Below are 26,824 nucleotides of genomic sequence, written 5' to 3'. Positions count from 1 at the left end.
TCTCAAGAACTCCTGGTCACCTTTTTAGTTGTGCCCTGACAGTGCCTAGAGGGCACCCCTAGGAAGGCCCACACAGAGCCTGCAGAGCTGCAGGTTCACCTCTCGGATGAGCTTCACTAAGAGAACACTACACAGAGGGAGTTCACCCACTTGAACCAGCCAGAGGCTGCCAGTGGACAAGTCGACAGCCCTGAGGTCCAGGTGACCTTCCCATGAGGGATCTGGAAGACCCCACTAGTTTGACATGGACATGCCGCTCTCTGGTACAATGAGTGATGCAAATTTGGAGGGCCTTCTAAATTATATATTCCCAAGGGAAGCCTGCAACTTTTTTTCTCACCACTTCTCTGGAAGGTCCCTTTGAGGACCACCAGTTGACAGGTTACTGGGCGTGTAACCATGGCCTGCATCGATGAGGACTAAGCCACACCACATCTGGCTTCCATAACAGCCCCTCAGTCCTGACGGGGTCTCATAAGCGAAGAGCATGAACCAAGTCAACTCAGGAGCCTGGTTAAGGCCCCACAAGTCCCAGAGTAGCTCCATGACTCCTGAGTTCACTGAAGGGCAAGTCTCAGAGTGAGGAACCCTAGAGAGCCCCCTGTGTGCAGTGCCCCTGGCCCTGAGCCGCTTGGGCTGAGTCTGCAGTAAGATGGCCAGAAGGCAGAGGCCAGGCACAGGAGGCCTGGAATCTGGGGAAAGGTGGTAGGGGCCAGCTGAGACAGGGCCAGTGGTGTCTGGAGAAGGTAAGTGTGTGGAAACCGTGTCCAGTAAGAACTGTGCTTTTCTGTTACCTGAGTGTGTCTGTTTCTGTGTGATGGCTCCATTGCAAGCTCGCCTGGGCCCACACCTGGGCCCCAAGAGAGCCCAGCACCCAAGCCACCCCCATTTCCCCTGAGTGCCGGAGACTCAGGGCTCCCGGGGCCCCAGCTCCAACCCCCAGCTCTCCTCACTATCTGCCCCCAAGCAGGGACAGGGGGCCACGCCAGCGAGTCCACATGACCCTAGTCTGCAATGTGCCTGCCTCGGCTGGGATGCCCAGTGCAGCCCCCTTACCACCACCCAACCACCAGGCTCCACGTCATTCCTTCTGTGCTTGTCGAGCTCATCCTCACCCCAGCTGCAAGGGGATACCGACCCTGGGTCACTGGCTCCCTGGGATGCATGCCCTCTGGGCCCTCCATCCGTGGCGTGTCATCTGTGCGTGATTGTTCTCACTTGGTTACAGGCTCTCCCTCTCTGCCAGATAAGTACCGCCACGCCCGGGAAATGATGCTGCTGCTGCCCACGCACCGGGACCGCCCAAGCAGCGCCATGTATCCAGCAGCCATCCTGGAGAATGGACAGGTAACGGAGCCAGCCTATTGACTGCCCTTTGCTGGGACTCTGCTGGCCTGAGCTCCCCTCGTTGCACTTGCTAGGCTTTCTGCATTGTCCGTGCCTCCCTCATGCTGCCGTGAAGATCCTCCTGGATGGGAGCGGCAGTGAATGTGGGGACCAGCATCTGTATCTCAGTCCAGACGGAGTACAGCTATGGGCAGAATGGCGGTGGGGTTGGACCCACCACTGTCTGTGTGGCTGTCTGTCCTTCTGGCCAGCGTCCTGAATTCCTCATCTAAAAACAACATGGCAGAGAAAACTGGTTCTTTTCTGTCCAGAGAAGGCAGTGGCGGACATGGGTCTAGAGACTAGCCTTCCTCCATGTGTGCATGAAGGACGTCCCCACGGGCAAGCTCTGCCTCTTCCATCCATCCATCCATCCGTCTGTCCATCCGTCTGCCCGAAGCCCCTCTCTTCCCGCCGGGACCCTCCCTACACCATTTGCAGAGCTCTGCAGATGTCCCGTATGGGGCCTTGAAAAAGAAGCTGCAGCGACTAGCTCCTTCCTCCGTCCAGTCTGCCCTGCCCTTCTCTCAGGGGCCATGAGAGTCACCTCCAGTGACTGTTACCCAGTCCCAGAGTGCCAGGACCTTCTCAGCTCCCTGTGCCTGGGCAGCCCTGCCAGGTGGAAGGAATAGGTCTGCCTGGCAGCTACATGGAACAGCGGGTCATGTCTGTGACCTCAGGCCTGAGTGCTGCCCTTCCCCTCACACGGGCCTGTGTGCATGGAGCGTCTCCAGGAGGCCAAACCTGCCAGGGCTCGGGTGCGAGGGGTCCCTGTATCCTTCCTGCCCGTGGGTCTTCTGGCAGGACAGAAGGATGCAGTTAGATGCCCTCAGGTGCTTGTGTCCTCCTTGTTGGCCGTGTACAGGACAGCCTGGAGCCCAGCCAGGCCCCGGGGCGGTGGGGGAGCCCCAGACATTGCACAGTTGCACAGGGCAGGACTTGGAGCCAGACAGCATGGACAGTTTTCCAACCAGCCTGACATTCTCAGCACATCTCAAGCATGAGCTGTCCCACTGCTTTGATTTTCCTGGTCTGGTCCTAGAATGCCCTGGCTCCTGGGGCCCATGATGCCCCCAAGATGTAACTGATTGTTGTCACCTTTTGATAGTTTTCTCCTTCCCTCAGCTGCCAAACTTCCAGCGGGCCCTGTTCCAGCAAGTGGTTGGAGCCTGCAAACCCTGCAGTGATCCCAATCTGTCTGTGGCTGAAAAAGGTACGATTCCTCTTCCCAGGTGGCCTCCTCTCCTGTCTGTCCCCATCCTGAGCGTCTCACTCTTGTCCCTGAGCACCAGCTGGCCAAGGCTAAGCCATACTTTAACACCCAGGCCACTCTGTCCATCCAGAGTCCTGACCAGTTCTGTGTTCATTATTTAACCCATGTTTGGCTTGATGCTGAGGTCTAGATCTTGTTTGTTTGTATCTCCGGCTCCCCAGGGCCCACCCTCTGAGACGCCCCAGCTGCCACCTGCTCTGAGCTCACCTTCATGGAAACTCAGTGGGCACCCACACCCCAGGGCTCCTCCCCACCAGCCCCAGAATTCAGCAGGCCCTGTGGCTTTGGTCCCTCTCCACTCAGGCCCACAGGGACCTCTCCTTGTTGTTCAGAACAGGCCTGTGGCCAAGCACGTCCACAAGCATAATGAGAAGGAACAGGTCATGGCAAAGTGAATTTCCCAGAGACAGTCCCAGGCACCCTGCGGGACTTTAGTCCTCCTGTAGCCACCCAGGCCTGCAACAGCTGAGCATCCCTTTTCCACTCTGCAAGTCCATCAGCTATACCACGAAACCAGGCAATACTTAGAACAGAGGCTGGTTACCGAGAGTGGAGTTGTACTCTACGTTCTGCTCCAGCCAGCTGATGGAAGAACCAGACTTGGGCTCGTATAACCCCAGCCCAAAGTCCCAGACATGGAGAACTGAGTTCCTTTTAACACAGGACAGTGCCCGTGTGGGGCCTATGCCCAGCCCACCTGCCACACACAACCAGGCCGAGCCTATCAGCCCCTCTCCCTGCAGGTTCCCCTCTCCTCTACCTAGTAAGTTTAGGGCACTCTTGGTCCCTAGCATTGCGACCTGCTGGCCCATCAGGACGTGTCCCTCCAAAGCTGTTGTCATGTCATCACACCTCCTCACCACGTGCCGTCTGCTGTCTGCTGTCCCCACTGTCACTGCTCCTCCTTTGCTCAGCATGGAGGACGCGCCTCCCCGTCATATTTGAGACCACACCCGGGCTCCACGACCTCAGTGCCTGGGAGGCTTCAGCACCTGGTGCTCGACCACAGCGGGCGTGGAGATAAGATTCTGGCTGAAGACACCTTCCTAGCCTCAGAGTTGCACATCCCCAAAACACGTGGCTTTCCTGGACCCCTGCACTTGTGCCCCCAAACCAAGTGCTCTTGTGGCCTTGAGGGCCGGGAACCACAGCAGCTTCTCTTTGCCTGAGTTGTGGAGCAATCACAGATCTAGCTGAGAACCCAGACGGGCTCAGAGCTCAAGTAGGTGCTGGCGGCCAGACCAGGACCTGACACCCACCAGACCCAGAAGAGCTTCAGGCTTCAGACCAAGCTGCAGCAAGAAGCTGGATACGCCCACCCGCCATGTGTGGGGAGGAAAGAGGGTTGTCTCAGAGCGAAGGCTGAGCCCAAAGCAAGCCCATTTGAGCCACAAGGCCAGAGCTTAGTAGGCAGTGAGCTAGACATTTGTCTTGGGGGACCCAGAGCCAGAGCCATAACTCCCCAGATCTCTGCTGGCTCCTCCAGAGCAGGAGCTGTGCACACTTGTCACCATTCTCTCATCGTCAGGATCTTGAGTCCCATGAGGGCTCCACTTCTCATTTTAAGGATCTCTCTTTCCCAGGCAGTGACTCCCAGACCAGGCCAGTTAACTCTCGAGGCTGCTGTGCACAGGGTACTTCAGACTGGTGGTCCACAGCAGAGAGAGAAAAGGCCAGGACACAGGCGGCATCAGCGCTCTTCTAGGATAGCTGCTGCATCTGAGGTTCTCCACTAGCCCCTATGCACTGGTGTGTGTTCATGCGTATTCTCACGTCTGTAACCCCGTGGACTGTAGCCCGCCAGGCTCCTCTGTCCATGGCATTTTTCAGGCAAGAATACTGGAGTGGGTTGCATTTCCTTCTCCAGGGGATCTTCCCGACCCAGGGATGGAACCATGCATCTCTTGTATCTCCTACATTGGCAGGAAGGTTCTTTACCACTGAGCCACCCAGGAAGCCCTGGTGCTATATGGCAGAGGTTCACTGGCCTCACTGGTCAACAGGAGGCCGAGGGCAAGCTGGATGATTTCTGATTGATGTGGAGTGGCTCTCGCAGGTGCCTTTTGTAAACCACTGCAGCCTTGCCAGCTTTCTTTCCCTCCAGCGTTCCTGCCTGCTGTTTCCTTTGGGCTCTTGTAGGTGAATTTGTGCAGTCCTGATGTCTTCTAGGGCCAGGATGTGCACATGAGAATTCAGGCTGTCAGAGCCCCTTTGGGGAAGCTGCCTAGACCTGCCTCCAAGCTTCTTACTCCTCGAGGTGTGATGGCTTTTTGTGGAGATGGAACTTTTCCTTTTCAGGAGAGGGCACCTTAGTGCTGAGGACCAGGAAGCTCCTGCCGCATCTTGGGGAGAGCCTGTTTGAGAGTAGGCCTGTCCTGGTCTCAGGGTGGTTCACGCTCTCTGAGGAAGGCCTTCCGGTGGAATCCATCTGGCACTCACCAGAGTTAGAATGAATGCCTGTCCACCCAGTCACTGCCACCTCTCCCCTCTGCCCCCACCACTGTCAGCCAGTCCGTGAGACTGAGCCACGCTCCTGAGACATGAGGCTGTGAGGCAGCCGAGTTCCAGCCTGACGTTCTTCACCAGCAAGGAGGACCAGGGTGGACGCCTCCCACCACCTCATTCTTCAACCATGTGGGGCCCAGCCCCTGCTGGCCACATCCTCCTCAAAGGCCAGGCTCCTTCCTTCCCAGAGCCTCTCAGGTGCCCTTTAGGCCCTGGCATTGCATTCCCCACTCAGGCCCTGGAGTAGGAAAAGCCCAGTCCCCAGCCTCCTCAATGCCCCGTTTAGCTGTGACTGCCTCAAAACAAAGCCAGTGGGTCAGCCGCTTGTCTCTTGATACCGAGAGCTCTGTCAGAGAAAGGGCATAGTTCTCATCAGTGGCGGTGGTTCTCTAGCAGTTGACCAATGGCATTCACGTATCCGCTGCTGCTCCTCAGACCCCGGGGTCCAGCCATTCCCCCCCACCCTTCCCCTCCTACAGTCCTTCTCCTCAGCTGTCGCTGAAGGGCCACTGTTCCAGCCCTGGACTCCTTCCCATCCACAGATGGACAGCCTGTGTTACTCTTTGTCCAGGGCCCACTCTGTCCACGGCATGTGAGTTACAGGAACTGGGCCTCTATGCTTCAAAGTACCCAGGGGCTCCACCACCCTCCATCCTCTATGGAAGCAGAGGTCCCTGCTGGACCCGGCCTGACCCTGGCTTCATACTCTTTCCTACAGCACTGTATGAACTCCAGTCCTGCCTAGAAAACTCCCGAGCATCCCAGGCCCAGCCAGTGGGCTCAGAAGCAGCAGGGGTGGGCAGAGCTTGTAGCTTACCACAGGCTCTTTGAGGGCCCAGGCCACGTACCAGCTGTGGACACAGGCATCTGCTGCTGCCCACCCATCCTGCTCCCTGCTTCCCCATGGGGTCAGGCCCTGGGAGAGCCCTGACTCTTGACTTTGGTCAGAAGCTATAGGGTGCGCGGCACACCTGTTCTCGCATGCGCTCACTCGCCTGCATCTCCCTCTCCCTCTTCTGTCAGTCTTACCAGCCTGCCCCACTCTCCTGTTCTCTTTTTTTCCTCCTAGCAAGCCCGGGAGGCTGCCTCCTTGCTGTACTTCCTCTCGTCTTGCCTCCTCCCAAGTGCTTTTCAGCCAGCAGCTGACTCTGTAGCCATCCTCTTCAGTGGCGTCTGCCGCAGCCACTCTCCCCGTGGGCCACCACCGTGCCTTGCTGGGCCAGTGTTTTCTGTCTCAGGAGCTGGCATGCCATGCCCGTGTGTGCTGTACCGAGTTCACACCTGGAGAAGGCCCAGCAGTAGTAGAGGACTTCCCCCCCACCCAGAGGCTGCTCAAGAAGTAACCTCCCTTCATGCCATCTGTTTTCGCCCTTCAGCGGTGCCAGCAGCCCCCAGCAGCTGGAGCCTGGATAGCGGAGCCCGAGAGGCCCAGCCCTTCCTGTCTGCCCACACGGGGTGCATCCTGGCCCCCCCAGTGCCTCCCCGAAGCCTGCTGCATGGTAAGAAGACCTCCAGCGGGTCCCCCAGGTAGTCCCCAGTCTCAGATCCTGCTCAGGGGTGAGGGCAAGAGCCCTCTGGGCTGAGAAGACGAGCCGACTCAGCCGAAGAAAGAACCCCCCCACCGCAGCCTTGGGGTCAGTGAGGTTTCCAAGTGCAGCAGGTACACTCAGTAAGGCCTTTCTGACTGCGGAGGCTGAAGACGTCGGAAATGACTGTGCCAAGCGCGAGACTTCCCACACTCGTCGCCCCGCAGCAGGCAGAGGGCCGCTGCTGTCTGTGGACTGTCATTCTGTGGGCTCTGATGCACTCGGACTTCTCGATCTCCTGTGTGGCATGGGTGTCTTTACTCAAGCAGCCTGTGTTTTGAAGAATGTCAGTGAAGAGAGAGTTTTCCCATGGCTTCCAGTGCCGAGGGGTCGCGGGAGACTCCCGTCCGTGCAGTTGGCCCCGCCAGCTCTGCTGTGATGCAGTCCAAGAAGGGCCCAACTGAAGCTCTGCTTCTGTGTCCTCTGCAGGTCATTACTCCCTACACTTCGACGCCTTCCACCACCCCTTGGGTGACACCCCCCCAGCCCTCCCCGCCCGGACCTTGCGCAAGGTAATGTTCTGAGGCGACAGCCCCTAGGCTGTGCGGGGAGAGACCCCTGAGGTCTGCCTCCCCTGTTGCTCCCGACAGCCCAGCCTGACAGAAGCTGGGGGTTTCCAGAGACATACTTGGGGTACAGGTGACCCACGTGTCCTGTAACAGACGTGATGGGGGTGGAGAGGTCAGAGGGTCCTCAGACAGCAACACACGGCACCCAGTGTGTGAGCCAAGAGCAGTGAGAAGCCAGGGGTAGGTATTAACACACCACAGTTCACAACGTGAGGAAATGTTAACTGTGGGAGGTCATAGAGCACTTTAAACTGGAGTCCACTCAAAATGAGAAGCATCAGATACCAAACCTTTATGCAAAACTCATTTTCTGCAAATTGGAAAAGACTGTCACAGATTTTGGCAGCAGAAGGCACTCGTCTGGTCCATGGCCCTCTGGGGTTTTTCTGCCCTCCCCACGGGCCTGCCGACCCAGCCCTTCTATCTTTGCCCCTAGACCCACAGCCAGAAGCCTGGGACCTGGCTTCACGGGGCACAAAGGCAGGGCCATTTGGGGCCATAGAAATGCAGGTGATTCTGGGGCTGCATAGGCTTGCTGGGGCCAGGGAGAAGGCAGGGGCTTGCTGATGGCGAAACAAGAAATACTCTGGTGATGAGTATTTTAAAGTTCATTAATATAGGAGACTCTTGGTCTTCTCGTCCCGGGGCAGGCATGTCAGCCTGTCTGGAAAGAAGGATTTTCACACTTCTCCCTTTTCTTTCAGTCGCCTCTGCACCCTATTCCGGCCTCCCCAACCAGCCCCCAGTCAGGCCTGGATGGCAGCAACTCTACACTATCCGGCAGTGCCAGCAGCGGCGTGTCCTCCCTAAGTGAGAGTAACTTTGGGCACTCCTCGGAGGTCCCTGCTCGAACCGACACCATGGACTCCATGCCGAGCCAGGCCTGGAACGCTGACGAAGATCTTGAGCCACCTTACCTCCCCGTCCACTACAGCCTCTCCGAGTCCGCCGTCCTGGACTCCATCAAGGCCCAGCCGTGCCGAAGCCACTCGGCCCCGGGATGTGTCATCCCTCAGGACCCCATGGACCCGCCTGCGCTGCCACCCAAGCCCTACCACCCCCGCCTGCCGGCCCTGGAGCACGACGAGGGTGTGCTGCTGCGAGAGGAGGCTGAGAGGCCTCGGGGCCTGCATCGCAAGGCCTCGCTGCCTCCCGGGAGCACCAAGGAAGAGCAGGCACGCATGGCCTGGGAGCACAGCCGAGGGGAACAGTGAGGGGCAGGGAGGCAGCTGGGACACCACCGTCAGTGAGCGGCTTGCCCAACCACTCCGGGTCAGAAAAGCAAGTCCCCCCGCAGGGAGCCCGAGGCCTGGCACTCAGGAGAGAACCGCCCGAGTCTACATTCTACTGCCGTGAACTCGTGTGTTGCCATGTGCAGAGGCCACAGCAGCATGAAGGGTTGTGGCTTCTCTTTTTATTTCATTTTCTACATTTCCATTTCTATGGGTTTTCCTCTTTCCTTTGTGCAGTAGATGCTGTCTTCCTCCTGCAGTTTCAGACCACATGGAGCTAGATGGAGATACTGCACCACAGAACCGCTTTGCAGCTTCATGGGGCCCCTGGGGCAGGAGCCCAGGCCCTCCCTCCAGGGCAGCAATGCACAGAATGGAAATTGCACTAGGGACCTCTTCCTTTGCTGTGTAGACAGAAGAGCTCATGGTTGTATTCAGGGATTGCAAGGACCACGTGGACTATGTCACAGGTGGACAAGGGGGCTACCAGCCATTTTGCACAAATGCCTGCTCTTCCATCCAGGAGTGTGCCCCTGAGGGGCTGGCGAGGCCAACCTGCCGGCACAGGCATGTGACAGCCTAACTGCATGCCCCGGGTGTACTGCCAGGCTTCTGTGGGCCAGCCCCGCCTCCTCCTCTACCTTGGATTTCCCCTCCATCATTTTTATTTCTGACCCTTCGCTCCCCTCCACTCTTAACATACCCCATGCCCTGCAGGAGCCCCCTGGTGCATGGATCTGCAGTGGTCATCTCCTAGCCTCTGGAGCTTGAGTGAGGGTTGGAGCCAGAGGGACTGCCTTCACCACCTTCCTCCCCAGGGCCTGGGCAGCCACGTGTTGAGACACAAGCCGATAGAGGAGTGAGGCTGGGGTGTGGCAGGGCCGGAAATCCTCTGAGCTTTCAGAAGTGGCCAGCATGCCTGTCCTCCAGCTCCTGAATCAGGGATTTTCAGCACTACCTCTGAGCAGCGGGGTGGCTGCCCAGCCAGGCTCCAAAGGCCTGAGGACTTGAAATCAGGTTCAGCAAGCTCCTGGGTTAAAAGCGCAGTTGGAGGGGAGAGGGACTTCTCCTAGAAGCAGAAAGCCACGCAGGTTGAATTATCCCCTCCCAGTAGCCAAGTGCATGATCCCAGCTCCAGGCCCATGGGACCACCACTCAGGGTTCAGGGTGAGCAGGAGGGCAGTTTCTCCAGCCTCCCCAGTCTGTTGGGCAGAAGGCAGTGGTGTCCTTATAGGAAACTTTCAGGTCAGGGTACTGATTTTCCTCTCGGTTTATTAGTTGGGGAATAGGGGGGAGTGGCAATAGTATTTTACCAGGGTGCTTCTAAGTTACTTTTAAAAAGTCTACAAACATTTACTTGCTTGAGTTCACAACTTGACAGTCACAAGGCTGCCTTCTCCTCGTTGAGCAGGTACGTTCTCCGTTAGTTCCTCTTCCACTGGCCCATCTGACTTCCCTGGTTAGGGTGTCTTTCACTTGTAAACAAAGGGCAACTTGTTTAACAGGAATGCCAGCAAGTAACTTATGAGCTAAGATGGGGGGCGCATTACCTTCAGGGTGTCTGGGCATGTTTTATCACCAGTGTAGGTCCTTTCTGATACTTGAAGGGTGACTCCAAGCAGAGTGGGTCAGTCTAGGCAGGCCTGAACCATCTGGTGTTCCCAAGTGTAACAGTCGGGGACTAGCTTTGGATTTCTTAGATAGTTCGTCTTTAGCTTTTAGGGCACTCCTGAACCTCAATCCCTGGACAAGGCAGTCCTCATGTAAGAACATCTTCCTTCTCCACCTGGTGGCATGAGAGGGTAGAGAGGGGGGTGTGGGTTTGTTTGGTCTTGCCTTCTACAGGGTGAGCCAGGTTTGTGTTTTCCCTCTCCATTTTCCCAAATTCAATGAAAAGGACATATTCCAAATTCCTTTCCTTGGAGAATCAGCCAGTCTGAAGGGAAGTGGGAGGCCAGAGATGAGAATTCTCTGAAAAGATTGTGAAATATTGATTTTCATTCTTTCAAGCTTATTTGTAAATACCTATTTGAATGCTGTGTATTTGTACAGGAATTTGAGCAAAAAATGTATAGAGTGTGCTGTCCAATTGGTATTCAGCCCTATAAATGTGTTTTTAACCTCTGGCATTCTGTGCTTATTTAAAATAAGAAAACTTCTAACCATTTCTTTTGTGTATTTATGTTTAAAATAAGAAGTGACTTAATGGTCTTACCTGTATCAGAAAGCAAAGTTAAAAGAAAAAAAAAAAAAAAATTTGTACTAGTGTCCCAAAAAAGTATTTTACTGTATATATTGTGGTAGCATGTTCTCAATCCAGCAAGTAATGTGAATTTTAGATGTAAATATCTGCCACTTGACTTCCCCGCTTTCCCCACTCCCTTGACTGCTGTTATGTGAATTAAAGATGAATACCTGATACTGACCCACTGAATTCACTGAATGGGAGCAGCCGCAAAGTGCCCCCCTCCAACCCTTGTCGCTGGGCTCCAAGCCCTTTTAGCCCCATAAAAATCTTTTCCGTCCTGAGCACAGTGCCAACTTTTCCCACGTCCGGCCTTCAAGCACAGAGAGCCAAGACTTGCACCGGAAAGGAGGGCAGCCGAGGGCGCAGAGCGCTCAGCTGGAAAGCAATAGAGAGAACCAGCCACCTCGGCCAGGCTCCCGAGGCTTGTGAGTAAAAGGGGGAAGAAGGGGTCTTCCTGGCGTGGGGGGCAAACCTCCGAAGCCGCCAATCTCCCCAGTAAGGCGGGATGCTTCCGAACTCGAAGCCAGGCAACCAGTCCTGGCCCGGGCGCCCCTCTGAGCTCTGGGCCCTCTTACGGGCCCTGCTCCTACCCGACATCTGTCCGCCCCGACTGGGTCCTCCTGTCGACCTGTCGGGGCAATCCGGACTCTCTTCAGCGGTTCCCCAGCCCACGTGGTCCCTTAAGAAAAAGGAAAGAAACCTTCGGAGCCTTGCCTGCGGCCGGCCGCCCTCCCTGCCTGTTGGGTTGCGGCTGACCACAGAGCCCCTGACCTACGCCACGAGTCGGGACCAGAGCAGAGAAGTCCGTGGGGTTCTTCGGGAGGACTTGGGGCCCAGAACAGAGGGTACACAGAGCAACTGAGCAGGCGCGGGGCAGCGGCCGAATTCCACTCCAGTCTGATGGTGCTCCGCTTCGGCCTCAGCCCCTGCCCCTACCAAAAATGGCGACTGAGCCGCTTCCGCCGCCTCTGCGGCCTCTTCCTGCGAGCAGCCCCGGTTCAATCAGCGGTCGACAACTCTCTAGGGCGGAGGGCGGGCGATGCCATCAGCCAATGAGGAAGGGTAGCGTGGAGCCGCTCTTCTGGGCTCCGAGGCGCGTGGACCAATGGGGGAACGGTGTGTGGGAGAGCGTGGGGGGCGCCAGCCAATAGGGGGCCACGGCGCGCGGCCAGGACCTGGGGGCTGCGCCGCACGGCGGGCGCGGTTCAGTCCGGCGAAGGCGGCAGCGGCGGCGGGTTGTGGAGGATGTGGGCCACCCACGGGCTGGCCGTGGCGCTGGCTCTGAGCGTGCTGCCGGCCAGCCGGGCGCTGCGACAGGGTGACTGCGAAGGTAAGGCGGAGTTGGGGGTCCGAGCGCTGTGGCCGGCCTGGCGGCGCCGCTGAACTCAACCAAACCAACGAAAGGCTGAGAGGCCGGGGCTAATGCGGGCGAGGGCGGCCGGCCCCAGTGGGGTCTGCTAGAGGAGGGACCAACGCCGGGTCTAGAAAACATTTTCTGGGCCTAAAAAACATTGGTCTGACGAGAAAGTTAGGACTAGATCGTACAGACAATTTGGCCTGAAACTGAGATAACGCCGGAGTTTTGGTCCTTTACCATCACTGGGCAGAAGCTCCTGGGAGCGGTTCTGGCTCAGGTGGGGTGTCCTGAGGGCCGCCCGTGGGCACCGCGCCTGGTGTGATAGGGTTGCAAAGATTCACGTTGGGGTTCGGTGTTGCATTTGGAAATGAGTAGCATTTGCATCGTTTTTTTCTCTTCGGCCTCTAGATTGTCCATTTATGAGGTCACAGTGAGCCTATCTCAAGGACACGTGTTCAATCTCGGTTTAAACTTTATGGAAAGAGCAGGGAAGAGCCGTTTGTGGGTCATTAGGTGATGCTCGTTCCCCGCATCCCCTGGGTGTACTCGGGGACCCAGCAACCCGGAGCACGGTTCTGTCTACCTGTGGGCACCCGAGAAAATCCAGTGGTAGAAAAACTCCCCTTTCTCCGTGTCTCTTATTAAAATTGCTGCTGGAGTTCCCGCCTACTGAATTGGCCTGCAATTTGGTGATGACTGGAGCATCTTCCTTCTTTCTCTTTTTCAGTTTGTATTTCTTATCTGGGAAGATTTTACCAGGACCTCAAAGACAGAGATGTCACATTCTCTCCAGCCTCTATTGAAAAAGAACTTATAAAGTTCTGCCGTGAAGCAAGAGGCAAAGAGAATCGGTTGGTAAGTAGCTGTTTGGCCCTCCCCAGGCTGGCCCTGGCCAGCGTTTTGAGTATCCACTTCCCAGGCCTGGAAATACAAGACCCCTCCCACTTGTCTATTGAGGAGACCAGCTGTTCTGTCAGTGAACTAATGTGGGTCTGAAGTGTTTTCTGTATTCGGCCGTTGGGATGTTATCCTCTTAGTGTTGATTAAGCACCTACTGTGTGCTGGACACCGGAAATATCAGGGGAGAGCAGTGACAGGCAAATAATGCGGTGGGATGCAAGTTGTGCAGAAAATGGACCAGGAGGGTATGGTAGAGAGGGTGGGTGCTAACTTAGTAGTCAAGAATTTTTCTGAGACAGGGTCATCATTATGGAGGGGGAAAGAACATCACAGCGGAGGGAACAGCCAATGTGAGTGGCCAGAGCAATCTTGGCATGAGTGAGGACCGATGATGACGGAATGGGCACAGGGGAGGCTAGGGCTGAATTCTGATGAAACAATAGTTTTGGTAGCCTCAGCTTCCCTGGCAGTCTCTGGTTTGTCTGTCTTTCTGTTTAAAGGTTTGAACCTTGGTGACTTTTAAATTCATCTGGTGGCTGTCAGCTCTGGGACCAAGTGTGTACTAAGAGCCTGGGGTTTATGCTGAATCTGACTGCCAGTACAGGCGGAGTGTGGGAAAATGAGGTCCTGGCAGAGACAGAAGATGTTTTGAGATGTCAGTGTGCCTTGGAGGAGATAGCTCTTAAGGGGCACCTCCTGAAGGCCATTCTCCTTTCTTGCCACAGTGCTACTACATTGGGGCCACAGAGGATGCAGCCACCAAGATCATCAACGAGGTGTCCAAGCCCCTGTCCCACCACATCCCTGTGGAGAAGATCTGTGAGAAGCTCAAGAAGAAAGACAGTCAGATCTGTGAACTAAAGTATGGTGAGTGTGGCATTATTTAACCAACGCTGAACTCTCTGTGCTCAGGCATTAATGAAGTGTACTTTCTAGCTGGGGAAGGCAGGTGATAAACTAGAGTCTTCATGAGTGAGTGACGTAACAAGGTTAGTGGTGGTAAATGGCAGGGGCACAGACTCAACCCTGCATCCTGGTGCATGGAGGTCAGAATAGGCCTCAGTGAGAGTGCAAGTCACTCAGTCGTGTCTGACGCTTTGCCACCCCATGGACTGTACAATCCCTAGAATTCTCCAGGCCACAATACTGGAGTGGGTAGCCTTTCCCTTCTCCAGGGGCTCTTCCCAACCCAGGGATCAAACCCAGGTCTCCCACATTGCTCCAGCAGATCTTCCTGACCCAGGAGTCGAACTGGGGTCTCCTGCATTTCAGGTGGCTTCTTTACCAACTGAGCTATCAGGGAAGCCCAGGAGGTGACATTTCAACAGACTTTGAAAAGGAGGTGGGGGATTAGCCACTGGCACAGCTCAGGGAAGAGAATTTCAGGCAGAGGACACAGGCAGATGTAAAGGCAGCCAGTGCCATGACAGGTGTGTGGGCAGGTCATAGAGGGCCTTGCATGTTGGTGAAGACTTGGTTTTAGTCTGAGGGAAGATGAGAATGTTGGGATTTGAGCAGAGAAGCCATGTCGTCTGACTTGGCTTTAATAAGCTTGTCCTGACTGCACACTCTGAAGGCTGAGTGACTTTTACTATTTTGAAAAGAACAGCTGTGTCCCAACAGGAAAGCCTAAGGTTGTGGGCACACAGCACCTCTTTTGCCAAAGAAGTTTCCAGTGGGAAAAAGAGTTCAGGTCTTCAGAAAGAATTGGGGCCAGGAAGAGTTGTTCTCTTCCATAAAACTGAAACAGCACCAGCATGTTTTACCATGAATTGAGTGTCCAAGGGCTGCATTTTACCCCATTGTGTCAAGGATAACTGGTCTTCTGAGAGTGATCCTAGTTCAGTTCTTCTGGCAGAAGGTCTCTCTGTGATCACAGGTGGTCATGGAGAGTAGGCTCCTAATTCAAGAGCCCGACCAGGGTCTGTGTTGGGAAACTGAGGCTAGGGGATCTGTCTGCTCTGTCACCCTAGAACTCTCATTCTCCAGTGCTGTGGGCTCTACCGTGACGTGGGCTCTACCGTGACGTTTAGTAAGAGGCACTTGGAGTGGGCGCCATATTCCTCCTAGAAGGTTCCTTCTGTAAGGACCACATGGCCTCCATCTGTCCCTGCTGACACTGCATGTCTGGGGTGTCACAGACTGCCAGTGAGTAACTGGGGTTACTCACACTGCCAGCGTAAGACCTGCCTTCCTGGTGAAGGGGCTGGGCCAGTTCCCCTCCTGGGGCACTGGGCACTGACACAGCTGCATGTGTCTCTCCCTGCAGTCAGTAGGTCTGCTGGTTTTAAGTGACAGCTTGGCTGTGCAAGGACTGCTGGGGTCCACAGTTGCTCCCACCCAGCTGGTTATTCTCCCTGCTCTTTCCTCCAGACAAACAGATCGACCTGAGCACAGTGGACCTGAAGAAGCTCCGAGTTAAAGAGCTAAAGAAGATCCTGGACGACTGGGGGGAGACGTGCAAAGGCTGTGCGGAAAAGTCTGACTACATCCGGAAGATTAATGAACTGATGCCTAAATATGCTCCCAAGGCAGCTAGTTCACGGACTGATTTGTAGTCGGCTCGATCCCTGCTGCTCCTGAGGGAGAAAACACTTCATTTGTGTCTACCCCAAACAGCCTTTTTGTAATTTATTTTTTAGGCAGGCTCCTGACAAAGTCAGGTGTGAAGCCTGGAGCTTTCTTGATGATGCTGGGTGTACAGCGTCCCCTTGGGGGAGATTCACTTTGTTCTGTTGCCCATTTACTCTAGGACTTCAAAGTATGTCTGGGATTTTTTTATTAAAGGAAGAAAATTTCTAGCTGTCCTTGAAGAATTAAAGTGAATACTGAAATAGGGTTTTACCCATGATGACGATTTCACCGGTTTATGCTTTCCGGTTTACAAACAGTTTTCAGGTATATTCACATTTGTCCCTCAACCACCAGTCAATGCTGGGATGCCAGGACAGGACAAGGGGCCTGTTGCGCTGTGCAAGAGTGGAGAGGTTCTCAGGGAGGAGGTGGGTCTTGATAACCCGCAGCCCATAGGGACTATCTAGAGAGGGGACTGGGTTGCAAGCAAGACTGAGGTTTAACGCAGTTTTCTGCAATGATGACTTCAGTAGCTGAGTAGTTCAGTGCTGTCACATTTCTGAAGTACTCGTGGCCTGGCTACCTCCATCAGTCACTGTCCAGATCTGGCCATCTACTTGCTCAACTCAGTTTGTGGTCCAGTGTCAACCCTAAGCCTCTGGTACCTAGTCGGGATTTTGCAAAACTGGCAGGAGTTGGTTTGTACAAAGAGCCAGAGAGAGGCTGTCTTTTGCCTTTGTTTACCCAAGATAAGCTTAACAGTTGAAGTCCTGAAAGGGTGTCCCTGGAGTCTGGTTTTTACTTGCTCTTTTGGGGGTTGGTGCGTGGGAAACCCAATGACCAGCATGAACTGTGACTCAGTGGACTGTTCCTCATGCCCTCAGAGACCACCACAAGGGGAGGGCTAAGAAACAGTGCGTGCATGCTCTGACCTCGGGTCACGTCATTTGTGCGGTTCCTAAATTCAGGTTGCCAAGGTAAAGGGCCCTCAGCTGGCTGTCGTGTCCACTAATGGCTGTGAGCAGCAGGCCCACAATTTTCATGTCTGAGAAAGTTTAAGAATGCACTTCTTAGGCCAGGTGCTCCCTACTTGGAGGAATTAGATGGGCTGTTATGATCAGACAAGCAAAGTTTTCTGAGCCCCTGAAAGGTGTTGAGAAACTGCATGGCTAGAACCAGAAATCTTAGTAGATGGAGCTGTTTCAACCTAGCAGCTGTGTTCTGGTGGCCTCTGTGTCCTCCAAGCTACACCAAACAGGGAAGACAGCCCAACTGCTACCAGAGGGTGATCCCCAAGGTTATCTTTAAAAGGCTTAACTCCTGGAAGCCGCCTAGGAGACCTGGAACGTTAACAGGTGTTTCTTGTAAGACGTTAATCTAGTGCACCTGCGTTAGCTGCTGCAGGCGCTCCTCGCAAAGGCTTCTGGTCGTGGGAGGGCAGAAGATGCGCATGCGCTCTTCCCCATGCCACGGTTTCTGTGGCTTAAGTTGGGTCAGGTCCTGTGAAGCCTCCGGTTAACTCTCCATGGAAAATGAAAGTTGCCCTGAGGGGGCTTGGCACCTGAACAGGATTTCCCCTTCATGTCACCACCTTGGAGGTGGATGCGAGAGCACTGGCCAAGGAGAGGTAAGCATGGCAAACTGGGTAGCCACTGAGTTCGGCCTTCTCTTCGCCCTTGGCTCTGTGACCCTTCCCTTACAGCCCTCAGTGTACTCGAATGCCCAAGCGGAGGGTGGGCCCCGTTGCTCTAAGGAGCCTGTTCCCACCCTAGAAACCATAGGTTTTGGATTTCTGTGCCCAGCCAGGGACCCAACAGGTCTCACCGTCTTCTGAGTGCATAGCCATGATTCTCAAGGCCTTTCGGGCGGCTGCCACAAGTGAACATGAACGCAGGGGATACTGGAGATACGGGGTGTGGGTTTGGGTTGTTAATGCCGGACCCAGTCAGTAGATGCCAAGGCAGGGCTTGGGGGTGGTCACCCAAACCTAGTCCTGGGGTTGGAATATCCCATAAAGTTCAAGGCCTGGCATACCCGCACCTGCGAGGCCTCTGTCCCTCTCCAGAGCTCCAATTTCTGTGGAGCCCCAGCCTCGGCCACGCCATCCGCACGGTGGCGCCAGAGCTCACAGTGCGGGCGGGTTCGCCCGCTAGCCACAGGGTCACGTGATACCGGGCGGCGCAGCCCGATGACGCACGCCCGGCGCTGCCTTCGCCCCGCCCTTCATGGGGTCACGTGGTGGGCCGGCGCAGCCTGATAACGCGGCGTCCAGGCCCTCAGCGCAGCTCCCGCCCCGCCCCGTCGCCGCGCCGAGTCCTTTTGTCCAAGATGGCGGCGCCGGGGGCGCTGCCTCCTCGGCCGCCGCCGCCGCCGCTGTGAGGGGCCTGCGGGCCGCCCGCCCGCCAGCCGCGCCGGCGCCATGAAGAGGCAGAGCGAGCGAGACTCCAGCCCGAGCGGGCGCGGCTCGTCATCGTCGGCCAAACGGCCGCGGGAGCGCGAACGGGAGGCGGAGGCGGGCGGGCGGCGGGCGGCGCACAAGGCCTCGGGCGGCGCCAAGCACCCCGTTCCAACGCGGGCCCGCGACAAACCTCGCGGTAGCGGGGGCAGCGGCGGTGGGCATCGCGACGGCCGAGGCGCCGGGGACGCGAATCACCGTGCGAGCAGCGGCCGCTCCTCAGGCTCGGGCGCCGGCGGCGGGGGACGCGGCGGCAAGGCCTCAGGGGACCCAGGCGCTTCGGGCGCGTCGCCCCGCGCATCTCCACTACCGCCACCTCCGCCGCCGCCCGGGGCCGAGCCCACGGGTCCCGGCTCCTCAGCGGCAGCACCCGAGTACAAGACGCTGCTCATCAGCAGCCTGAGCCCCGCGCTGCCTGCCGAGCACCTCGAAGATCGGCTCTTCCACCAGTTCAAGCGCTTCGGCGAGATCAGCCTGCGCCTGTCGCACACGCCTGAGCTGGGCCGCGTGGCCTACGTGAACTTCCGGCACCCGCAGGACGCGCGTGAGGCCCGCCAGCACGCCCTGGCCCGCCAGCTACTGCTCTACGACCGTCCGCTCAAGGTGGAGCCCGTGTACCTGCGAGGCGGGGGCGGCGGCGGCGGGAGCAGCAGGCGAAGCAGCAGCAGCAGCGCCGCCGCCTCCACTCCGCCCCCGGGCCCGCCCGCGCCCGCCGACCCGCTCGGCTACCTCCCGCTGCACGGCGGCTACCAGTACAAGCAGCGTTCACTGTCCCCGGTTGCCGCCCCTCCGCTGCGGGAGCCCCGCGCCCGCCACGCTGCCGCAGCCTTTGCTCTAGATGCGGCCGCGGCCGCCGCCGCCGTAGGCCTGTCCCGGGAGCGGGCCTTGGACTACTACGGGCTATACGACGACCGCGGGCGACCCTACGGCTACCCGGCCGTGTGCGAGGAGGACCTGATGCCGGAGGACGACCAGCGGGCCACGCGCAACCTCTTCATTGGGAATTTGGACCACAGCGTGTCAGAGGTGGAGCTGCGACGGGCTTTCGAGAAGTACGGCATCATTGAGGAGGTGGTCATCAAGAGACCCGCCCGTGGGCAGGGCGGTGCGTATGCCTTCCTCAAGTTCCAGAACCTAGACATGGCCCACCGGGCCAAGGTGGGCATGTCGGGTCGGGTGATAGGCCGCAATCCCATTAAGATAGGGTACGGCAAGGCCAACCCCACTACGCGCCTCTGGGTGGGTGGCTTGGGACCTAACACCTCACTGGCGGCTCTGGCCCGGGAGTTTGACCGTTTTGGGAGCATTCGGACCATTGATCATGTCAAGGGAGATAGCTTTGCCTACATCCAGTACGAGAGCTTGGACGCAGCCCAGGCCGCCTGTGCTAAAATGAGGGGCTTTCCCTTGGGGGGTCCTGACCGCAGGCTGCGCGTGGATTTTGCCAAAGCAGAGGAGACTCGGTATCCCCAGCAGTACCAGCCCTCTCCCCTCCCTGTGCATTATGAGCTACTCCCCGACGGGTATACCCGGCACCGGAACCTGGATGCCGACCTGCGGGTGCGGGACAGGACCCCTCCACACCTCCTGTACTCAGATCGAGAGCGGACCTTTTTGGAAGGGGACTGGACCAGCCCCAGTAAAAGCTCTGACCGCCGAAACAGCCTCGAGGGCTACAGCCGCTCAGTGCGCAGCCGGAGTGGTGAGCGCTGGGGAGGAGATGGGGACCGGGGCCTGCCCAAGGCCTGGGAGGACAGGCGGAAGCGCCGGAGCCTCTCCAGTGATCGCGGAAGGGCCACCCACTCCCCTTATGAGGAGCGGAGCAGGACCAAGGGTGGTGGGCAGCCTGCGGACCGAGGCTCCGACCGCACCCCGGAGCGTAGCCGCAAGGAAAACCATTCCAGTGAAGGGACCAAGGAGTCCGGCAGCAACTCCCTCAGCAACAGCCGACACGGGGCGGAGGAGCGGAGCCACCACCACCACCACGAGGCTCCCGACTCTTCCCACGGGAAGAAGACCCGAGAGAGCGAGCGCAATCATCGGACCACTGAGGCCGAGCCCAAGCCTCTGGAAGAGCCAAAACACGAGACCAAAAAGCTCAAGAATCTTTCAGAGTATGCCCAGACGCTGCAGCTGGGTTGGAACGGGCTTCTGGTGTTGAAAAACAGCTGCTTCCCGACATCTATGCACATCCTAGAGGGGGACCAGGGGGTGATCAGCAGTCTCCTCAAAGACCATACTTCCGGGAGTAAGCTGACCCAGCTGAAGATTGCCCAGCGCCTTCGCCTGGACCAACCCAAGCTCGATGAGGTCACACGACGCATCAAGCAGGGGAGCCCCAATGGCTACGCAGTGCTCCTGGCCACCCAGGCGACCCCCAGTGGGCCTGGCTCTGAGGGGATGCCTACGGTGGAGCCTGGCCTACAGAGGCGGCTTCTCAGGAACCTGGTCTCCTACTTGAAACAGAAGCAGGCTGCAGGGGTGATCAGCCTGCCAGTGGGTGGATCCAAGGGCAGAGACAGCACAGGCATGCTCTACGCCTTCCCGCCCTGTGACTTCTCACAGCAGTACCTCCAGTCAGCGCTGAGGACATTGGGCAAGCTAGAGGAGGAGCACATGGTGATAGTTATAGTGAGAGACACAGCCTAGCCCGAGCCTGGCTTTTCCAGCCTGTTTGTCACTAAAGCAGTTATTTTAAAATCTGACCACTGCTGCCCTGCCCCCCCAGCCCATACTACACCCTTGGTTTGAATTCTCTGCTGGGTTACTCCATTTGATTTGGTAGGGGACCAAAGTCCTATCTCCCCACCAAAAACTAAGTTCTTAGGTTTGGGTTTTTTTTTTTTTTTTTACCGTGATGAGAAGGGACTCCTGTCATGTCGGCTTCTAGTGTATGAAATACTGTCTGCTGTGTTCTGTATTTTTTTATTTTTTGACTAACTGTATGGAAAATTGTCAGTAAAGCCTTTGTCAGAGGATGGATTTTTAATCCTGTTCAGAGTCCTGGTTTAATCACATGATTTTCTCAAAGGATGGAAGACTGTCCCCCGCTGCCTGCACACAGATGCCTTCCGGCATCTTTCCATTGCCGGCGTGTCTCCCAGCCCTGCTGCACTGGTGCCTGTCAGCCCCCAGCTCTTGGGGCTGAGGCGGGGCTCCATTCACAGGGGTTTCTAATTTGGTCTGAGAGCAAGTGGGTTTCATTTCAGACCCTGCCATGCCAGCCTCCACAGAGCCCATTGCACAGGAAGGGGTTAAGCCTAAGTCTAGCTAGCCGCTGTGGCAGTTTTTGTGTTCCTGCCATGAACAGTGTGCGTGTCTTTGGGGTTGAACAAAGCACCTGGTTGGCAGGCGTTTCTGAAAGCAGGTAGACCTTAGTTGTGGTGTGGTAGTCATGGGAGGAGCAGTGCAGTATTGGGGTCTTGGTGCCTGGATGTGCCCAGCTTCCTCCTCTTGTTAGCCTCCCTTCTCCCCTTAATGCAGCAGCCCGGGGATACCCAGGTGGAGACAGTGCTCCTTCGGACTCCGAGGGGCACTGGTGGTCAGACGTTGGAGTGGAGGGTGGGAGGCCACTTTCCTTGGTTAATCCTTGAACTTTTCCCAGTGCTTGTGAATTCTGGCTTTTCTTATGATCGTTCAGGGCTGGTGTGGGCCTCTGTCTGGCCACTGGAGCAGAGTGAGGGACACGGGATCCCTGGCCTGAAGAGTTTTTGATGGAAGACAGTGGGTTAGGAAGATGCTCTTGTAAACTGACATAACTTCCTCAGGGGCAGGGTGGGCGCAGGTGCCTAGGGCCTCCTGCCCTGATACTGCTGAGGTGGGGACCACTGGGAAATGGGGTCCCTCTCTGGGGAAATGTCACAGTTGCTGAGGTGTCGGGCAAAAGCCATGCAGGCTGGGAGGGAAAGATGGCTTGCAAACAGCCCTGAGTTCTCTGACCACGTGTCTCTACAGGCAGCATGGCCAGCGTGGCAGATGAAGCCAGCAGTGTCAGGGACCAGGGAGGGACATCAGTCACACAGCAGTGGGCACCATAGAACAGCCCACTTTGTCGAAATGTTTGTGGCAGTCTAGGTGGTCCAAAAGCTTCACTGTCAAGGCTGACGGAGAAGAGGCGCTCCAGGAAGGGAAATGAGCCCCCAGGAGACCAGAACCGCGGGTTCTGTTGACGTGCTGTCCCCTCTCTAGGTTTGATCACTACCCTGACTGCCGCGAGACAGCGCAGGTGACAGCGGAGATGTTTTGAGAGCAAGTTTGTGAGATGGAGGCTGGGGCTCACTGCGGACCTCACGGAGAATACAGGCCTCTCCACAAGAACAGTGAAAGAGGTGACTTTTTGAGACCTTAGAGATGTAAACGGGAAGGAAGGTGCCTGGGGAAGTACTGCTCCCTGGGCTTCAGCTGTTGCTAATGAACAAGCGCGTTCATAATCTGAAACACAGGAAGTGTTGAATGTGTGTTTGTACTTGAGTTTCAGCCACTTCTGCCAGGTATCTGAGCAAAGCAGTGGGAAGCACTGGAAGCCGGAGTGGCCTCATCATGCCTAGAACAGGCGGTGGCATTAGTCGTGTCCGACTCTGTGCGACCCCATGGACTGTAGCCTGCCAGGCTCGTCTGTCCCTGGGACTTCCCAGGCAAGAATACTGGAATGGGTAGCCATACCATCCTCTGGGGGATCTTCCCGACCCAGGGATCTCCTGTACTGGTAGGCGCGTTCTTTACCACCAAGTCTTCAGGGTTAAAGCAGGTGAAGTCTGGACAAAAGCCCAGATCATAGGCCGGAGCCGCTTTGCTGCCCTGTCTTTGGGCTGTTCTTTCGTAGAGCAGGTGGTCAGGACCCAGAGCACTACCTGGCTTTCCCCAAACAGAAGACTGCTATGAAGTCTGGTTGGAGAGGACACGTGAACCCGTGCCTTGTTCGCCCTTTTTCAGGCATAGGTGCTCTCTGGCCCCAAACTGAACTAGAGTTTTCCTGCATTGTGATTATTCTCTGCCTCAGACTCTCAACTCTTTCCTTCCTTCCGCTTTTGTCTTTTAAAATGGGAGGATAATTGCTTTACAGTGTTGTGCTGGCTTCTGCCATGCAGCAGAACGAATCAGTCATAAGTGTGTATGTGTGTGTATATCCCCTCCCTCCGCCATCCCCACGGATTTAGGATGCTTCCCCCACAGGGAGAACGATTTAACTGCAGGCGACCAGTGCCTCCACCTGGGGTTCCTACCTGAGGTGTGGCTTAAAGGCAAAAACCAAGAGGAGATGAAGTTTGCCTCATTGGTGGTTTGGTACGTTCTGCATGTTTCTTCCTAAGGGACTGAGATCTTCGGCCTTGGCAGATAAAGAGGAGGGCTGATGTTTCTTTGCCTCCCCGGGGCATTTCCCTAAGGGTGTGTTGTCAGGTCGACCAGGATCCTGCTTTCTTACTGCAGGCCCCCGTCTCCACCCAAGAGACCTGTGGGTGGGTGCTCCCGAGGGCTGCTGGCGGAGTTCAGGGAGACCGGGGCTCGGCTGAGTTAATGACTAGAATAACAGTGCTTCTAGTGCTTCTTGACTTTTAGCCTTTTTTCCTGTAATGCACCATCAGTCAGACCAGTCTACCGGTTAGGTGTCAGCAATCCATTTCAGCTGAGGCATGAAGCAGTTTACGAGCCGAGCCCTCTGCCCTCCAGAGGATCACAAGGTGCCTGGCGACACAGGCCCGCTTCGGTGTGTGAGCGCTCTGTGGTGTTCCGAAGCCCAGCGGGGATTTCTTTACCGGCCCCCAGTGAGGTTTAGCCGTCTCGTCTTGTTTACTTCACAGATTTGTCCTCTTATCTCAGCAAACGGAGAAAAATCTCTTAACAAATGCCTACAACAGAAACTGGGTAAACTCGGGGGGAGAGAGTAGGGTCTCCTACTTGTGGGAAAGAAGGGGATGAGGCGGTTAAGTGAACAGGTTAAGAGCGTTTGGTGCTTTACTTGGTGGGAACAGTTTAACCACAAGGCCAGCTGTGAAGCCAGTGAATACCTGCTAACCCAGCCTCAGCTGCCCCCAAACTGCCAGGGTCTCTGCTGGTACTCCTTTAAGAAAACAGTAACAGTGATGGCCACCAGGCTTCCATTCCTTAGGCCCGTCAGCTCGTGGCTCACAGCATCCCAGGTGGGCCCCTAACACTCCGGCTCCCCTACACCGGAATCGGGATCTTGCTTCAGAGCCCAGGACACACGGCGGGGGCAGAGGGGTGGCACATGGTGGGTGGTGCCTTGAGGACCCCCTCTGCCCCGTGCCAGCAGACCAGGGCTTGGTGCTGACAAGGCTGCTTCTCTCCCCAGAGTGCTTTGGGCAGAGCGTGCGCTCACCCCACCTTGGGCTGCCTCTCGGGGAGGCATCTTGTATGTTGCCTGGGCTAGAGCTGCAAGGTAAGGGACCCCACCCCACTTCAGTAAAAGAGAACAGGGAAAGGCCATAAACAAGCAAAGACAGACTCGTAGTTTTATTCTGTATTCTTTTTTTAAATAAATACACTTTACATTAAAGAAAAAAGGCCTTTGATTTGTAATTTCCACATTGGGGAGAAAGGAAGAAAAAAAGATTTTTGAAAAACTGAATCACAAAGAAAAATAGAGGGAGTGAACTTATATCCTAAGCTCCCTCAACTCCACAAAACCAATATCCACAATGACCTTGCTGCCCCCAAGCCGTGAAGGTTGGTGAACCTAGGCATTTACTCAGCGAACAGGCAGCGCCTCTCCCCACCTCTGGCACGAAGGAAAACAGATTAACCTGGCGGCATATGAGGCAACAAAACAGGTTAAAAAATCATATATTATATTTATAATAAAATATTCTTAATCCTTATCAATTTAAGAAACCACGATTTTCCTTTTCATTTAAATATGTGTGTAAAAATGCCTCTCTTGTTCTTTAGACATCATTTTCTTTCATAGAAAATGAAGTGCGGGGACAGACCTGGTGGATATAAGTTCATACCCTCAGTTATAAATGCCTTTTTTTTTTTCTTTTTAAAGTTTTATAAAAAACTATTTCTTGTTCTTTAAGTAAAGAACATTATACAAAGAAAATATATTGTGAAATAACCCCAGAGACATGTTTGTTTTTTTTTTTTCCCTTGAGGAAAGATACGTCCATCCTAGGAGAAGGGAAAGCAGAGCAGGGCCTAACCCCTGTCGTCTTTTTGTGGTTGTTACTGTTCTTAGAAGGACTCTCAGATTCCAGTGAGACTCTAAACCATAATTCTCTGAATGCAGGGCCAGGGCATGCAGTTCCTTAAGACAGCCCTGGGAGAAAGGGAACGGAAGATGTTCTGAATTAATCTGACTCAGTTTCTCTCCTGCCAAGAATCTTCCACGTCGTGCTGACTCCTCACTCATTTAGAGATAAGATGATGTCATCTTCCAAATCAGAGTTGTCAGAGCTGTCGGCTGAAAGGTAAGGAGAAGAGAGACTGGATTACACACGAGGCTTCCAGGAAGAAAGCACCTGCATACACATTTATGCCTGAGCAAGGTTCATTACCAGGTTCCAGAAAGAAGAAAACACTCCAATTATCTCCTTGGAGCTGGCTCTGGAGACTATACTATTTTGGCAGTGGTGGTTACCCCTGGGGTCTCCTGCTTCCCTTTCAAAAGACTTGGCTCTGTGGTGCCATCTTGCTTCCTAGAGGTTCGTCCTGCCTGAAATTCAAGCCCTAGAGAGGCAGGCAAGTGCCCTCTGGAGCTCTTACCCCTGGTGCTTCAAGTGGCTGCAAAGGGGTGGGCCTGAAAGTGGGGTGAGTGACTGAGCCCAAGGGGTCCTTTGGCCTCTGGAGTCCCTGGGCAGAGGCTGCCAAGCCCCCAGTACCCCTAAAAAAGGCAGGCTGATCCCAGTCAAGGATGACATTCAACTCCTCAGCCACTCTGTTCTCAGAAGACTTCATAAAGACACCGGTAGGCAACCTAGGATTCATAGGAATTTCTAAATAGAATCTGCAGGGAACGTATTTGTAAAAAGATACAGGCCAGAGTAAGCAGCAGTATCAGAGAAGGGTGCCTAGAAGCTAGACCAGCAGGGAGTACGTGTGACACCTGACGGATAGCACTGTCTCTCTGGCCCTCTGCTTGACCATCTGCCTACCAGGCAGTGAACAGACCACTGAATCCCTCTGGAAGGCTCGAGGAAGAGGTGAAAGTAACAAAGAATCCTCAAAATTACACAGATACACCGTGTGCCAGTACCTAGCTCTAATGTTTACTGAGTGAAGGTAAAAAAAAAAGGTCTTCGTGCCCAGTTTGATTGCTCACAGCTCAGGAAGCTGTGGGACAATTTTAACAAGGTTTTCAGGGAAGCAGGCCAACAGGTCCTGAGCTGGAGCCCTGCAAATGCCCACAGGCCCTGGGGTTCCCACGAGGAGAGGGACAGCCACTGATTCCAAAGAACCCCTCACTGGCCCTTTGCCAGGCACCTTAGAGCCTTCTCTGGGGGGACAGCTGAGGGAGAAGGGCATGTCCCCAAACCTTCACTTGCTACAGTCTCTGAACTGGACAAAGTAAAATGGAGAAAAGTGTGGCTGTGATAAAATGAAATCCTGAAGGTAAGCAAAAGTAATGGCTGAAAAAACCAGTGTTCCTGGGTCTGACAGAGCACAAGATGGCCTGACTTCATTGGTAAGGAGTGGGGAAGACAGGACAGAGACCAGACTACTATCGGACATGGCTAAACCACAAACTACATCTCCGCAGCTTCCTTGCTCCAGGAGGAGATG

The 26,824-nt window shown here is 55.5% G+C and overlaps 4 protein-coding genes and 1 long non-coding RNA gene across 13 annotated transcripts in view; 3 read left to right on the top strand and 2 right to left on the bottom strand.

Moving 5' to 3' along the window:
- DOCK3 (dedicator of cytokinesis 3) overlaps window positions 1-9,070 on the top strand; it is a 304,753-nt gene extending 295,683 nt beyond the window's left edge. For 6 of the 9 annotated variants that reach the window (XM_070359225.1, XM_070359222.1, XM_070359223.1 and 3 more), the window contains 5 exons: window positions 1,229-1,347; window positions 2,512-2,599; window positions 6,541-6,663; window positions 7,180-7,262; window positions 8,024-9,070. In XM_070359225.1, the coding sequence (XP_070215326.1) occupies window positions 1,229-1,347; window positions 2,512-2,599; window positions 6,541-6,663; window positions 7,180-7,262; window positions 8,024-8,533 (923 nt within the window). In that variant the 3' untranslated portion in view covers window positions 8,534-9,070. Of the gene's footprint in view, window positions 1-1,228; window positions 1,348-2,511; window positions 2,600-4,242; window positions 5,603-6,540; window positions 6,664-7,179; window positions 7,263-8,023 lie in introns of those variants that run through there. The other 3 variants (XM_070359224.1, XM_070359221.1, XM_070359227.1) reach the window with 2 other exon arrangements.
- A 904-nt stretch (window positions 9,071-9,974) lies between these two features.
- On the bottom strand, window positions 9,975-11,929 carry LOC138984647 (uncharacterized). Its single transcript, XR_011461887.1, has 3 exons — window positions 11,571-11,929; window positions 11,272-11,478; window positions 9,975-10,337 (listed from the first exon to the last, which is right to left on the bottom strand). It is a non-coding gene; the product is annotated as an uncharacterized lncRNA (long non-coding RNA).
- A 43-nt stretch (window positions 11,930-11,972) lies between these two features.
- On the top strand, window positions 11,973-15,863 carry MANF (mesencephalic astrocyte derived neurotrophic factor). The gene is made up of 4 exons (XM_005911582.2): window positions 11,973-12,129; window positions 12,884-13,011; window positions 13,782-13,923; window positions 15,430-15,863. Exons 1-4 carry the CDS (start codon window positions 12,045-12,047, stop codon window positions 15,612-15,614), a joined length of 540 nt encoding a protein of 179 aa, XP_005911644.2. The 5' UTR covers window positions 11,973-12,044; the 3' UTR covers window positions 15,615-15,863.
- Window positions 15,864-17,924: 2,061 nt separating this feature from the next.
- On the top strand, window positions 17,925-21,074 carry RBM15B (RNA binding motif protein 15B). The gene has a single exon (XM_070359230.1). It carries the CDS (start codon window positions 18,050-18,052, stop codon window positions 20,732-20,734), a length of 2,685 nt encoding a protein of 894 aa, XP_070215331.1. The 5' UTR covers window positions 17,925-18,049; the 3' UTR covers window positions 20,735-21,074.
- A 3,457-nt stretch (window positions 21,075-24,531) lies between these two features.
- Window positions 24,532-26,824, bottom strand: part of DCAF1 (DDB1 and CUL4 associated factor 1) — an 80,556-nt gene continuing 78,263 nt past the window's right edge. Inside the window, exon 23 of the mRNA XM_070359229.1 lies at window positions 24,532-25,505. Coding sequence (XP_070215330.1) covers window positions 25,447-25,505 — 59 coding nt within the window. The 3' untranslated portion in view covers window positions 24,532-25,446. The remainder of the gene's footprint in view (window positions 25,506-26,824) is intronic.

The sequence above is a fragment of the Bos mutus genome, chromosome 22, assembly GCF_027580195.1.
Source record: "Bos mutus isolate GX-2022 chromosome 22, NWIPB_WYAK_1.1, whole genome shotgun sequence".
Classification (NCBI taxonomy): Eukaryota; Metazoa; Chordata; class Mammalia; order Artiodactyla; family Bovidae; genus Bos; species Bos mutus.
This window is presented reverse-complemented; position numbering and strand designations above follow the sequence as displayed.